Here is a 17056-nt window from a genome sequence, read left to right on the forward strand (position 1 = left end):
TTGTGGTGTTCCACAGGGGTCTGTTCTTGGACATGTTCTCTTCATTCTGTACACTAAGTCGCTCTCAAGTGTCATAGATCATCATCCAGTGTCTCACCAATTGTACGCTGAAGACACTCAAATATACAAATCTAGCCACCCAACTGAAGTTGATGCTACCATCCAAGGTATAGAGAGGTGCATTTCTGATGTGAAATCATGGATGACATGTAACAAGCTGCAGATGAATGATGATAAAACTGAGGCCATTTTGATGACAACACAAAGACTTTCTCATTCACATCCTTTACCTCAAACAATAAATATCAGCAACACCGACATTAAATTCACACAATCAGTAGGAAACCCAGGTGTTACTCTGGACAGTACTCTCACATTGCACCAATATGTCATCAACATATGCAAGGCTGCATATCTTGAGCTGAGATGCATCAGCTCAATTCGCAAATATCTTTCAGTTGATGCCACTAAAACACTTGTGTGTTCATTAATACTTTCAAGACTGGACTATTGTAACTCAATTCTGTCTGGTTCATCTCAATATCTGCTCCAGAAACTTCAAAAAGTTCAAAACACAGCTGCTCGGATCATACTTAGAGTACCACGACCAGTGCACACCTCCCCGCTGCTCTGTACCCTACACTGGCTATCCATTTGACCCAGGATCAAACGTTCTCTGTGCTACATTTCACCGTCGGACTCTAGTCCAACATACCTATCCGACCTCACCCATGTGTACACACCAGCAAGATACTTACACTCCTCTTCTGACAATCATATACTCATTATTCCCACTATGAAAACAAAGTCATATGAACAGCATTCTTTTGCATACCAGGGCCCAGCAACGTGGAGTGAATTGCCCACTGAACTTAGACACAAAGACACAGTGATCACATTCAAGAGGGCTCTCAAAACTCACTTATTTCAACTGCAAGAACTTAAAGACCTAACAATGTTTCCTACCTTAAATATTCTCAGCATGTTTTTTAAAAAAAATGTTTTCTCATTTCATGGTGTTTCTTTTTGTAATCATGTCATTATATGTTTTTTATCTTATAGCTGTTGTCTAATGTCGCAAAGCGCTTAGAGCTTCTAAAGATTAGGCGCTATATAAAGTCCTCATTATTATTATTATTATTATTGTGCTCAAAAGAAACATGCATGTTAATATTAGTATTTTCTCTGAAATTGTAAGACCATAGTACAGTATAGTATCTACAGGCCAAATAACACTAATGTGAAAAATGATCCAGTGTTCTTGCTTTATGGCCTAGATTTATAGCGGTATTGGGACCCAAGATCATGCAGACAATACATGGGTACAGGATATACCCAACTTCCCCCCCCCCAATCCGTGATTTTTTGCAGGTAATCCATGGGTGTAGATTATATTTGCGTGTGGTTTATATATGTGAAAAGACGGTAATCTACCATATACTGATTTAGCTGCAAGACAAAAAGGGCAATAACTTCAAGTGAAAGAACACAGTGATTTGTCAAAATGTGCATCTTGTGGTGATGGCCATAACGTGAAGTTTTATGGTGATCAATTCAGAACTGTGAGGGTAATTAAGTTCACAAGATTCTGTTATATACTATATCCTGCCAACATGAGCAATACTTAAAGATAATTCAGAGAACCACTGCAATTTGACAGAATGCACAGATCACGGATATAACAGATAGAGTTTCATGAAGCAATGCAGTTGAACAATACACAGATCATGAATGAAACAAATACAAATATGGATAAAACAAATACAGAATTTCATGAAGCAGTGTGATTTGAAAGAATGCACAGATCATGGATAAAACAGAAAAAGTTTCATGAAGCAATGCAATTTAAGAGAATGCACAGATAATGGATGTAGAAAAGTTTCATGAAGCAATGCAATTTGACAATGCACAGATCATGGACATAACAAATACAAAGTTTCATGAAGCAATGCAATTTGACAGAATGCACAGATCCTGAATATAACAAATACAAAGTTTCATGAAGCACTTCAATTTGACAGAATGCACAGATCATGGACATAACAAATACAAATTTTCATGAAGCAATGCAATCTGATAGAATGCACAGATCATGGATATAACAAATACAAAGTTTCATGAAGCAATGCAATCTGACAGAATGCACAGATCATCAATGTAACAAAGTTTGTTGAAGCACTGCAATCTGATAGAATGCACAGATCATGGATATAACAAATACAAAGTTTCATGAAGCAATGCAGTCTGACAGAATGCACAGATCATGGATATAACAAATACAAAGTTTCATGAAGCACTTCAATTTGATAGAATGCAAAGATCATGGATATAACAAATACAAATTTTCATGAAGCAATGCAATCTGATAGAATGCACAGATCATGGATATAACAAATACAAATTTTCATGAAGCAATGCAATCTGACAGAATGCACAGATCATGGATATAATAAATACAAAGTTTCATGAAGCACTTCAATCTGACAGAATGCACAGATCATGGACATAACAAATACAAATTTTCATGAAGCAATGCAATCTGATAGAATGCACAGATCATGGATATAACAAATACAAAGTTTCATGAAGCAATGCAATCTGATAGAATGCACAGATCATGGATATAGCAAAGTTTCATGAAGCAATGCAATCTGACAGAATGCACAAATCATGGATATATCAGTTTCATGAAGCAATGCAATCTGACAGAATGCACAAATCATGGATATATCATAGTTTCATGAAGCAATGCAATCTGACAGAATGCACAGATCATGGATATAACAAAGTTTCATGGCAATCAAATGAAAACTGAGGAACTAGTTGTGTTCACAAGACTAGTCTTACTATATGAGGTGCCAATTTAAAAATGGCATTAACTTGCACAAAAGCCTAGTAATTTGTCGATAAGTGCATCTTATGATGATGTCATTTCACAAGTTTCATGGTGATCCACTGAAATCAATGAGACTTGCTATATTCACAAAATTTGTTCATAACCTACACTGAGCTGCAATTAAAAACAGGAAGTAAATCCAACAAAACTTTTGAAAAAAGAAAAGCAAGACCATCCATACAGAACTAGTGACAAAATGTTCAATATGTTCATTTTGGCAACCATGCTCATTGTCTTCCAGGGATCAGTTTCATTTATTACGTCTTGTGATGAAACCCACATCAAAAATGGCTTTCCATTTAAATGTAGTAGCAACAAGGTTTTCAAGATGTATAACATGCTAGACATCCGATCGGCAGCATTATCATTCATAACTAAGTAGATATCATAATTTGTTTGTTGGCAAAAACCTCAGCTCAACATGACTGTCCATTTAAGAAGAGTAGCAATGACAAGATTTTCAAGATGGCTGCCATGAGGGCCATAATGGAAGTAAGATTAGCACCAAGTTCATTTAATACATGAAAAAGTCTTCTCATGGAAACTCAACATCAATATGACTTTTGCCTAATAAGAGTAGTTAAAAGATTTTCAAGGTGGCCACTGTAGTGGCCATACTGAATATCAGATCTGCACAATTTTTATTTAAAACTAAACACCAGAAAAAGTCATTCAGTGAAAACCCGATGTTGATATGACCATCCATTCAGGATGAGTAGCAATTGTAAGATTTTCAATATGGCTGCTTAGGTTGACATACTGGATGTCAGATCTGCACCATTTTCATTTCTGACCAAGTAGACCTCTTGTCTTTTAGTGAAAATCACATGCTGATATAACCATCCATTCTGGAGAAGCTATTACACAATTTTAAAGATTGTTGTTGTGGCAGCCATTCTGTATAGCCAAGTGGTAAAATTTTCATTTAGGACCAACTAGACATACAAAGATTTCTGTTTAAGAGGAGTAGCCGTAACAAAAATTTCAAGATGGCTATCATGGTGGCCATATTGAATATCACATCAGCACCAACTTCATTAGAACCATCATATAAAGTAATTAGTGAAATCCCCCATGTTGATATAACAACGCACTCTGCGCAGTAGCAATAACAATATTATCAATATGGCTAGTATGGTGGCCATATTTGATATCAAGACCAACTAGACCTTTGGATGAAATTTTGTGTAAAGATTCATGGCAATTGTACATGTAATTTAGGAGAAGCAGCAATGAATAACTTCTTCTAAGTGACCAGCAGAGAATGAACAACAGATAATGCACAACAGAATACCCCATAAGCTCTTTTCGTCTATGACAAGTAGAGTTAAGAGTACAGGATTTGAGTTATTTGTGGATACATGTATGTGACCATAAGAGGGTTGACCTTTCCAGATGGGACTATATTTGTGAAAAGTATATGTTTGTGGATATCATAAGAATGCTACATACAACTTCAAAGCATTTAATATCTTCAGTTTAAAGAAAATTATTAAAATGTTATTGTCTTAAAACCATACTTAAATGAACATACATTAATCATTTCCTAAGTGTAAAATGTGAGTGAAGTATTGTCATTTAGACCTTGGTACAAACATCACCCAGCATTAGAATCATTCTCTTTGCATGTACTACAATTTCCCACACTGCAGAATATGCTCCTTATCTGTTATGATGTTGGTTATTTGAGTCTTTCCAGCATCAAATTTTTCTGCAAGAACTCTTGAACTTTCCCTATTGTAGCAGAGTTGAATAACTTTCCCTATTGTAGCAGAGTTGAATAACTTTCCCTATTGTGGCAGAGTTGAATAACTTTTCCTATTGTAGCAGAGTTGAATAACTTTACCTATTGTAGCAGAGTTGAATAACTTTTACTTTTTTTTCTACAGTATGAATTGTCTGTTTACATAATGACATGTTAAAGTCTTGTGATTATTTATTATTTACATGTATAGTCATGTGATTTGTGGTCTCTGCCTGGTACCCTGTTTTGTTCAACATTCATTACTCTGTGAATCCGAAAAAGCTATATTAGGCCCATGTTGACCATGTTATGATTGTGACAATAACCTCTCGTCATAGCATGAAAGAGAACTCAACAGCTGTCCTAAGCCCAAAACTTGGACACAACACTATTGAGACCATTTCCAGTAAATGTTGACGATTGTAGATAACGATATAACATTAAACCTAGTAGAATATGTAATGCACTTAGCTAACCTTTCTTTCAGTAACGAAAACCTGACATCGGGAAACCATCATGGGTAGAGATAATCAGATTACTTATCTTACCACATGAATCAAATATTAGATAAAATGTGTCCGCTTGTGATGGGTACATTTAACATTTTTGACCTAAAATACTGGCTGCATGCTGCCATCAGATGGATACATCCATGATGGGTACTTTTGTATACAAAATTATTGCTGCCCAAAAAACTAGCCATGTAGAGTAAGTGACTGCTGGTGAGGGTGGCCATATAAGTGGGGGACCAATGCATCTGCACTCTCTCCTGTTCTATTTTGATATACACACATTCTTTAGCACACTATGTATCTTTCAAACTTTAGTAGCCATAGGAAACCAACCAGAAACTTTAGAGGCCATTTAAAATTTTAAGGTGTGAAGCCTTAGTTGCTTGGTAACCATAAAAATTAAAAACTGAAATCAGCTGAGTGGAGATGTAATGGTAGAAGATTACAAAAAGTAAAGTTTGGAAAATTAAAGAGTTATTATTAAAAAGAAGCAAAAGTTATTTTTGAAACATTAATGACTGGCTTAAGTGTCAACATTCATCATCTGTTTCAACCACAACCAGCCACTAAAATTCGTTAGTTGGGTTATTTTAAAATATCTCTCTACATAATATTCAGAGATGACAACCTCTGAGTGTGCTTATCAGCAATCCAGGCAATGACAACCTCTGAGTATGCTTATCAGCAATCCAGGCAATGACAACCTCTGAGTACGCTTATCAGCAATCCAGGCAATGACAACCTCTGAGTGTGCTTATCAGCAATCCAGGCATCAACTTTTCATAATCTAGGCAGCCTTTCCAGAATCGATAACAAATTTGTTAACAAACTTTTATATATTGTACTAGCAGTATTTCCTTCATTTTTCTTCAAAGTAGAAGTTTCTCCAATCCAAAGTTGCGGGGGTGGCTGGGGCAGTTGCTATGTCATAAACATTAGTTTTCCTCATGAACTATCTGCATCTTCAATTTCTCTTCATATCCAAGGTTCAACATTACTGTAAAGTAGGAAGCCTGCAGGACTTCCCGCTTTTGAAAATTGGTGGTCCTTCTGACTGACAGAAGGTCTGTCTCGCTTATGGTTATACTTAATGAAAACAATGTAATCTATATAACAAAATACAACACTCATATAAGGTTGTTATTTTATCACAGTTTACATTACGTTCATAAAGAGCTTTGTTTTGTAATGCTGACAAATCTTGTGTGTGGTATTTATCATCATCATCATAATCATCATTATCAGCAGCAGCATCAACATCACTGACACATCGTTTGTTCCCATTGCAACAATCTTTTTCATCTTTTTCATCCATCCATTCCCATATCTCTCTGACGTAAGGCCCACCATATCATGTTTCACTATCTTGGGTACATTTTTTATACCGATAAAATGAGTTTAAACCTACGAAGAAACAATAAATTATTGAATTAACAAAATTAAATAAACTAGAATGGATTTAAAGTTATTTTGATGGTTTAAGAGTTTATAATATTATAAATGGAATGGATCTACATTTAAATTTCTGGTTTACTAGTTTAAATTCAAATAATATAAAATGAAAGTTAACAACATTTACCTTGCACTCAAAAGAATGAATACAATTTCTGCCTGTTTGGAAGATGTATCGGTGGAGCCATCACTAATGACTGACGAAAACCGACTGGAGGAAATGATATGGTCCTGTTCTGACCTCTGAGTATTGGCAATAGCCCTGATACATTTCTGACAATATTTGTCCGTCAGTTAGGTACTGCCCATTTCCAAACCTTTCGCTTTGTCCAACTGACATAATATGACTTAGTCAGTATATGGGCATCTAACGTTTTGTGACAAAATGAGCATTTCTGAAAATGACATGTTTTTTTCAAAGGCTGCCTTATTCAACATCATGATGGTTTTCTCGCATTCAGAAGAGTCAGGGGCTGCCTTCTCAGCTTTCTTTCTTCAGCTATTCCTTTGTGACTCTCTGATCAGTCATGGGATTCTGACTGTACCAATTTTAAAGTTTTGGGGCCAACTAAGAATGTTCCCACTGTATCATACACAGAACAAACAGAAGAAGCTATCTTATCCTCCTTCTTGATGTGGTTTAGCCACATAAATTCCAGCTTCGGTGTATCTTGGAAATTTTATTCTCTTTTGATTTTATCATACACACATTGTACTTCGAGTTCCTCATCTTTTGTTTTGTTGCTTGTGGTGGCAGAGAGACATTATCAAGAAATCTCCACATACAAGTCAGTGAAAACCCTTATCCTGGACTAACATTATCTGAGGACTTCAAGTGTCAATCACATATTATCAAATCAACCAAGAAAGCAAACACTACACAGACATTTCTAAAAAGAAACCTCAGACACTGTCCGCAGTCATGTAGAATAACTGCCTAACTAACACTAGTCAGATTCGTGTTAGAATATGATTGTGTTGTCTGGGATCCGTACTACACTTAAGATGTTGATAGAATCAACAAGGTTACTGTAATTAGATATCGCTTTCAATTATGCTTTTCACCTCAAGTCAATCACGATTGTTGTAAAAATTGACTTACCCTGCCCAGACAAACTTCACCACACCTTTAAATGCACTGTCCTTGGCCTCAGATGTTTTCAGCATTACAAGTTCGTGCTTCCCATTCCTGTAGCATTTCTATATAAAACAATGGGAAAAATTATACCATTTCTGCATTACTGTTATTTTTGGTGATGATGAATCTGAAATAAATAGTATACAATATCCTGAACTTTTATATACAGTAAAGGGTAGCTGATTCATTAAAAACAAATATTCATCTGTTGATTAACCTAAGTTGTTAATAAATCTTAACAAAAAAGTATAATTAAAACAACCCCTAGGAATATGTTCATGGAACACAGATGCCCCACCATAATGCCCAAAAACTGACTTGAATGAAATATTTTTATAAAATCTAGACAGACAAGGGTGGACATATAGATAGACAAGTGTGTGTGTGTGTGTGTGTGTGTTTTTTATTGTTTTAATGTAGCATTCACAATTTTGCAGTCATATCAAAATGATGTCTGCAGTGTGGCAGTTTATAGTGATGTCTAGCACTGGGGCATCATGCCGCAGACATACAGCATGATGTCCCACCCAGTCAATTTATCCTGACACCAGACCAACCAGTCCTAACACTAACTCTTAATGCTGAGCGACTAGCGAGGCAGCTGTTCATACCATAGTACCATTTTTATAAGTCTTTAGTGCGTGTGTGTATGTATGTATGTATGTATGTATGTCAATAAAAAATTTTCTTTCGGAGGAGTAGCAAGGTAAGATTTACAAGATGGCTGCCATGGTGGCCATACTGGATTTATGCATATAACCATTTTCATTTAGGATTAAATAAACTTTGGAATGAATGTGTGTGAAGATTTGCATAGTGTCCTCCTAGTAGTTTAGGCAGAGTAGAAATAACAAACTTGTGCAAGCATATGGATGGACATCGGACATCAGATGAAGAAAAAGAGACAACATGCCATCACATAGCCAAATGTGGTCTATGAACACTAGAGCTAAAAATATAAATCTATTGATAGTATCAAATCAAAAGACCTGGACAGCTGAGCAATGGTATCACCCTGTGCCTACTTGATTCCTATTTTTAGCTGTCAGAGACATGTGAACAATGTTCTTAAGACGCTTCACACACTAAACATCATTCGCAAGCATTTTACTCTGAGAACTCACACCACCTTTAAAGCCATATCATAACAAGGATGACAGAATATACTGAGTGTAATATATCATATTTGTAGTTCCATTATTAACTTTAGCTAAACACACACATCCAAAACATACAAGGACTTTACTTTTTGGGTGACCCTCCCCTTTTCACTAGCCATGGTTCTATTACAATAACCCTATCTACACCTTGGCACGTCAAACAGATATACTGGTGCTTTGTCCTAGTGATACCTATTGGATTTCATGAGTTGCCTTCCTTAGTATGTAATGCCAACTAACCAATAGTGTGGTGTATTGTACATTGTGGAGGCAATTGACCTAAAAAGGATACTTTGTCAGTTTAACATCGAAAGCAAGACTACATACCAGAGGAAAGCCATTACAGGTCTATTTGAGTGAAAGGTATTTCTGCAAACATGGATAGGCAGTGGAAAACTGCTTATTTATCAGTCCATTCAAGTTGTGTGCTCCCCATGTCTCGATAATGTAGGAACAGTGTTCAAATTTGAACAACTTAATATTGATTGGATGCGGTGTGCTTCACAGACCCGAAGCATAGAAATATCTGCTTGATACACCAAGGTATAGATAGGGCTATCACACTGGAACCTTGGCTAGTGAAGATGCTTCCCCCAAACACTGAAATGTTTGGTTTCATGAAATCATTTTCCAAAGACCACATCAAGCCATCAAATGAGCTAACGTATGTCGAGACAGGTGACAGATCAAATTGTAAACTGATGTAACACATCAATCAAAATGTAATTTAAAATGAAATACTACCTTGCAGTAGTAGGCCTGGTTTGCATACTGGTGCTGGAACTGACATTTATCATCCTTGTCTGCCGCATGGTCCATTTCATCCGTCTCATGGTTCATACTGCGACAACACCGGACACTGCAATACACAGCTTACCTTGAAATGTCATGCAAATGCTACAGTTTATTCTTCAATATAGTAACAGATGAATATTATATGGTAAGATCAATAATTTTTCCAAAGAAATGACCACTAATATGGTATCATATTGTTATCCTTAAATTTTTTCTAAATGAACATTCCACATTAATTCATGAAATGTTATTTTTGTTCACATTTAGTAACTGACAGTGCTCATGATCCCAAAATGTCACCCTTCAATGTACCAAATGCAGTAGTCATTCACAGATCCTCAAATGTACCAAATGCAGTAGTCATTCACAGATCCTCAAATGTACCAAATGCAGTAGTCATTCACAGATCCTCAAATGTACCAAATGCAGTAGTCATTCACAGATCCTCAAATGTACCAAATGCAGTAGTCATTCACAGATCCTCAAATGTACCAAATGCAGTAGTCATTCACAGATCCTCAAATGTACCAAATGCAGTAGTCATTCACAGATCCTCAAATGTACCAAATGCAGTAGTCATTCACAGATCCTCAAATGTACCAAATGCAGTAGTCATTCACAGATCCTCAAATGTACCAAATGCAGTAGTCATTCACAGATCCTCAAATGTACCAAATGCAGTAGTCATTCGCAGATCCTCAAATGTACCAAATGCAGTAGTCATTCACAGATCCTCCCTCCAATGTACCAAATGCAGTAGTCATTCACAGATCCTCCCTCCAATGTACTGAATGCAGTAGTCAGTCACAGATCCTCAAATGTACCAAATGCAGTAGTCGTTCACAGATCCTCAAATGTACCAAATGCAGTAGTCATTCACAGATCCTCAAATGTACCAAATGCAGGTCACTCACTTACCCTAGAATGTATCAAATGCTGTGAACTCTCACTACCAAATTCAGTGATCACTCAGATAACATACCAAATTTAGCAATCACTCATATTATGGAATGTACTAAATTCAAATTCAATGAAGACCCTCAGAAAGCCAATTTTGTTCATGCGCCACATACCATAGACTGTACCAAATAGTAGCCCTGAAACTAGAAAGCCCCATCAAAATGCCAGCTTCTACTATATATATATCATATACCCAATATTGTTCCAATAAGTGGTCCCTCACTATAGAGCCCTTCGAATGCCATTCCCCTTCATATATCATATACCCTAGAATGTAACAAATACAGTCAAACCTGCTGTTATGGTCACCTTTATAAAACAATCACCTGGTCTGAACAGCCATTCTAATTTCCACCCATGAAATTTCCTCTATAAATGTAATGTATGAAAAAATCACATGCTTTCTGCAGGTTTCTTATCGACTGTGCAAATGAAGTGTTTGTCCACCAAAGAAAGACTGCTTATATAAATATACATTATCCAGCTTATATTCACTATACTCATGTTAATCTGTCAGTGTACATGTAGTTTTAAATTGGCTGAATCTATTCACTATACTCATGTCAATCTGTCAGTGTACGTGTAGCTTTAAATTGGCTAAATCTATTCACTATACTCATGTCAATCTGTCAGTGTACATGTAACTTTAGATTGGCTCAATCTATTCACTATACTCATGTTAATCTGTCAGTGTACGTGTAGCTTTAAATTGGCTAAATCTATTCATTTTACTCATGTCAATCTGTCAGTGTACATGTAGCTTTAAATTGGCTCAATCTATTCACTATACTCATGTCAATCTGTCAGTGTACATGTAGCTTTAAATTGGCTAAATCTATTCACTATACTCATGTTAATCTGTCAGTGTACGTGTAGCTTTAAATTGGCTAAATCTATTCATTTTACTCATGTCAATCTGTCAGTGTACATGTAGTTTTAAATTGGCTAAATCTATTCACTATACTCATGTCAATCTGTCAGTGTATGTGTAGCTTTAAATTGGCTAAATCTATCCATTTTACTCATGTCAATCTGTCAGTGTACATGTAGTTTTAAATTGGCTAATCTATTCACTATACTCATGTCAATCTGTCAGTGTACGTGTAGCTTTAAATTGTCTAAATCTATTCACTATACTCATGTTAATCTGTCAGTGTATGTGTAGCTTTAAATTAGCTAAATCTATTCACTATACTCATGTCAATCTGTCAGTGTACGTGTAGCTTTAAATTGACTAAGTCTATTCACTATACTCATGTCAATCTGTCAGTGTACATGTAGCTTTAAATTGGCTAAATCTATTCACTATACTCATGTTAATCTGTCAGTGTACATGTAGCTTTAAACTGGCTAAATCTATTCATTTTACTCATGTCAATCTGTCAGTGTACATGTAGCTTTAAATTGGCTAAATCTATTCATTTTACTCATGTCAATCTGTCAGTGTACATGTAGTTTTAAATTGGCTAAATCTATTCACTATACTCATGTCAATCTGTCAGGGTACGTGTAGCTTTAAATTGGCTGAATCTATTCACTATACTCATGTTAATCTGTCAGTGTACATGTAGCTTTAAACTGGCTAAATCTATTCATTTTACTCATGTCAATCTGTCAGTGTACATGTAGTTTTAAATTGGCTAAATCTATTCACTATACTCATGTCAATCTGTCAGGGTACGTGTAGCTTTAAACTGGCTAAATCTATTCACTGTTCTTTCATGAATCTGAATCAAAACACATTACTGCTTAGCAATTTATGAGGGCATCTGCTGATGCACATACATGTACTACATGTACACACCACTAATTGCCAATTCACTCAACATTTTGTTTTTACGTTATCAAAAACAATTTAAACCTTTTTTCACAATAAGTCAACTGTGATTCATTGTTACATCACCACTTGTGCCCATGCCTGGACAGACAAGAGATGCACACAGTTCTACTTAGCATCTCTGATGTTGCTAGTTGCAATGGAACAACATCATCCTAATCTGTTCTGGATCTGAAGCATTCAGTTCACATCTCCATGACTGAACTCGATTGCAATGTACAACACTGTATTTGCTATTAAACATCTTACAAATATTTTCACACCATTAAATTGCTTTAACATTATATATAGTGGTGATACATATTTTCACTAAACGTTGTACGCTGGATGCACCCATTGCCAACATTAAGAGAATATAAAAGCTGTACCTGTAAAATATATTCATCAGAAAAGATTAATAAATAACTAATTTTACACTGAATTGGCATACCTCTTCAACAATTTCTATCCGTGTTTTCTGCATAATAGTAACTTCAAGATCATGGTAAAATCATACTACAAATAATGCAAAGCCTCAAATTCAACTTTCAAAAACTATAATCAATTAGGTAGGTGGATTTATAGTATAGTACTATAAAGTAAGATCAAGTCTGCATAAATCTATATGACTGTACAAAATGCACTGTGATACAAGAACAACGAAGAGTCACAACATACATACTAGATCTTCACTTAATATCTACGTATGTTCGAGATAAGAAATCTTAACAGGTTTTTCATCATGAGGTTGCTGTTTTAAGTACAAGAATAGACAATGGGCCAAAACAAGAGTCACTATTTCTTGTACAATATTATCCTGGTTAAATTTTTTTAAAGGAATGCTGTGTCAAATTTTGCAAAATCACAGAACTGAGGATGAAAACATTTAATAGGAAATACACTCTGATAGAAAAGTCTTTCAACTTAAAAGGGATTGTAAGTCTCTGAATGAAGGAACAATAATCTACGATAGAAAAGTCTTTCAACTTAAAAGGAATCATAAGTCTCTGAATGAAGGAACAATAACAATCTATGGGTTGATACTTCCATATCTGACCAAAATCTGTTTTCAGGCAGCCGACTCCAGCTGCAATATACAAGGTGTTGAGCTAGCTGCCTTCTTACTGTACTCGTGCATATAAACAAAAACATACATGAATGATTTTGAATGGGGGAGTATAAATGTATGAATTAAGCCCTTTTCCACCAGAATTTATGAGTGATAAACTTAAACTGAATTCTTTTAAAAGAAAATTAGGACAATAGTTGAAACGCTGCTACTACTACTACTAATTATAATGGTGTAAGGTGTATGGTATTTGTTCAAGAACCAAGTCTTCATGTTGAACCCCTATTCAAATACCCTCAGAAAGCCATTGCCCAGCATGTATCACATAACCAATTATGTGCCTAAGAGTTGTCAAACATTACAAATAGCCTCAGAATGCCACTGCCCAGCATGTATCACATAACCAATTATGTGCCTAAGAGTTGTCAAACACTACAAATACCCTCAGAAAGCCATTGCCCAGCAAATATCACAGAAACAATTATGTTGTTGTTGTTGTTGTTCTAGGGTTTAACGCCATTTTTCAGCACAAGATAGGCTATACATGGAGGACAGTATAAATGGTGGAGGAAGAACCCTGGAAAACCCAGGTAAGAACCACCAACCCATGAGAAGCTACTGGCAGGCTTTCCCACGTACCCACGCTAGCCGAGCCTTGGACTCGAACTCACACAGACAGAGGTGAGATGGTAGTGATCCAGAACGGTGAGCGCTTTAGACCACTCGGCCACTCGGGGCCTCAAACAATTATGTACCCAAGAGTTGTCAAACACTACAAATACCCTCAGAATGCCATTGCCCAGCATGTATCACTTACCCCAGAATATATTAAACACAGCTGTCCCTCACTATAAAGCCTTCCCTCCAGGAATACCATATTTTCAGGAACCATAATTTTTTGGGCAAAAATAATATTTACTTCCCATGTACATTTTGTATGTTATCTGACTATAATTTCTTGTTCAAAATCTTATGTGTTCTGACAATTTTTGCTGTGCTGCAGAGTCTCAATGTCTTTGCAGGTAGTTTTAAAGAGACCAAATTTGCTTCATTTTGATCAGCAATAAATATTTGATGTGATTGCGAACTTCCATACCTTTAAATCCTTCATGTCCATTGTCATGAAAAATTTCCAGATATTTCAAGTACATTTACAGAGGGTATGAAATCTATGTCCAACAATTCTTTCCATATCATAAGAGATGTCTAAATGATGTTGTGTCTGTGTGATAAGAGACATGAAACAACCAATATCATTACTATATTGAATATTAAGATCAGTATATGAAAACCACTCCTTAACAGGCTGAAGATGTAACAGGGCAACATTTGTATTTTTTTTTTAGTATCAAACACTAACAGGCTCTCCAAATGAATAATCATCAACTTAAAAAGATTTTAGTGCAGAGAATTTTTAACATCCTTGTTCAGAAGCTTTATTGGGTAAATGTTCTTAATTTGTGTACTTAAAATTTTCATGTCATTTGTGACATTAATTTTTTTAAGCAATGGATGTAATGAATATGTAACAGGATACCATTGTTGCTTGGAGATAGAACAGGATGTCATTGTTTGTTGATGGAGATATAACAGGATGCCAGTGTTGCTTTTTCACTAAAGATTATGAAACACAGAAGACTCCAAATGAATAATCATCATTTTGACATATTTAAGTAAACAGAATTATCTTTACATCCTTGTCTTGCAGTTTTATTAGGTTATTACACTTAATTTGGGTAATTAAAATTTTTGTGTCCTGTCTTACATCATGACTGGATTTTTCTTTTCAATCTCATAATCGGAAGCACCATATATAATTGATTTCAAGTCCACTTGACTATAAGTTGACTCCCCCCTCCCGTTTAGTGCTAAAAAATCAATTTCTCTTTCAATCTCCTTTAAGTAGGGATGTATTTTGCAAGTCAGATCCAACAGAAGGGGTGACTTGTCATCAATATGACTATATGTTAGAGTTGCACTTTGGTAAAACAAAGAAGCCAAACTGGATAGGTATATAGATAGATGGGGAAAAATATGACAACCAGTGTAAAATACAATTATATTATTGACTGGAATATGTCACAAATAAATTGACAAATTACAGCATGTTTTAATTAAACCCATTAAAATCCATAATGACTGACATTTTGCATCAACTAATATAATTAATTCATGAATTCAATTACAGGTCACTGTTACTTGGCACTGAGTAAGTATCAAACTTGCAGCTTGATCAAAGGGTTGTCATGTGGGAAAACAAAGTGGGTGCTGCCTTTATAAGCAAATGGATTATGGTCAAACATGCACAGACAGTTGTAGAACTCAACTTGGCACTAACCAAGTATTTCATCTGCAGTTTGGTCAAAAGGACTGTCAAGCTGAAAACAAAGTGTGTGCTGTCTTTACAACCTAAGGACCATGCAATGGCAGAAAACTTAGGAAATAACAGTTGGGAATTAAATCCAACTTATGGTAAAGGAAAATACAATTAAATCAAAAATTTTACTTCAAACATAGTTTATACAGCAAAACACAAATATTAATACCAATATAGGTTGTTTAGACTCGCATGAAAATGTTAACAATATACTGCTTGTAAACACCAGTACAAAACGATTTAATGGACACATTTTGCTGTGGTCAGCATTTAACTTACCAATACTATTTTCATATTATCAAAATCCAAATAATTTGAGACACAAAGTATTGTGCAATGAATACCATCGCGAAATTGATAAACAGCGCACACCATATATGCATTTCTGAATGTGAATAGTGGCATGATAATGTATAAATATTTTGAATTGACAGTATTTTTATATACTGCAAATATCTAGTGTCTCCAAAATTACCCCAAAATTATATTAAAAAAATTATATGTCATGCTTATAAGACAACCCAGTCGGCATGAATCGGATTTTCATTAAATAAATGACAAATTAAAAGCAAGTATGTACTGTACATAGCAATGGTCACAAACAAAACTGGTTCCACTGCAAGAACTGAGGCTGGAAAAACTTAAGTCCTTAAAAAGCAGATGCTACACTTTAATCATTTCTGCATTAATTTAAAACAAAGTACTATGTAAATTAAAGTAGTTCTCCAATTTATACTTATTTATACTCAATTCTACCTTTATGGAGCATACATAAATCACAGTTTTCATGCACATAATGTGGCGAGAAAGTAGGCATTCTACCCTTTTATCTGCCAATCAACAAAAAATGTGCTTTGTTTGATATCTGGCTATTGTAAATGAATATCATTTAGACATTATAAAATAAACACTGCTTGATGTAGACAATGTCATCTATTTTTACACTTACTGCTAACATTCCACATGAATCTAAGATTAACATTCTGACACCAAACTGATTTATAAAAAAATTTCAACTGTACCTTAAATTTAGGTGGAACTATCTTTTTATGACCTGGCAAAAAACGTATCTGAGTTTTGAACAAAACACTCAGGACATCAATGCTGCACCAAAAAAAACATGGAGAATAATTTGGT

The 17056-nt window shown here is 35.3% G+C and overlaps 1 protein-coding gene across 1 annotated transcript in view; it reads right to left on the reverse strand.

The window, feature by feature from the left end:
• The window catches only part of LOC149805193 (zinc finger FYVE domain-containing protein 1-like), a 62587-nt gene that overhangs the window by 24886 nt on the left and 20645 nt on the right, over positions 1 to 17056 (reverse strand). Inside the window, exons 5-6 of the mRNA XM_089948324.1 lie at positions 9647 to 9761; positions 7707 to 7804 (exon numbers count right to left, since the gene is read on the reverse strand). Coding sequence (XP_089804450.1) covers positions 7707 to 7804; positions 9647 to 9761 — 213 coding nt within the window. The remainder of the gene's footprint in view (positions 1 to 7706; positions 7805 to 9646; positions 9762 to 17056) is intronic.

Source organism: Sinohyriopsis cumingii, chromosome 2 (assembly GCF_028554795.1).
Source record: "Sinohyriopsis cumingii isolate HCF-2022 chromosome 2, ASM2855479v2, whole genome shotgun sequence".
Classification (NCBI taxonomy): Eukaryota; Metazoa; Mollusca; class Bivalvia; order Unionida; family Unionidae; genus Sinohyriopsis; species Sinohyriopsis cumingii.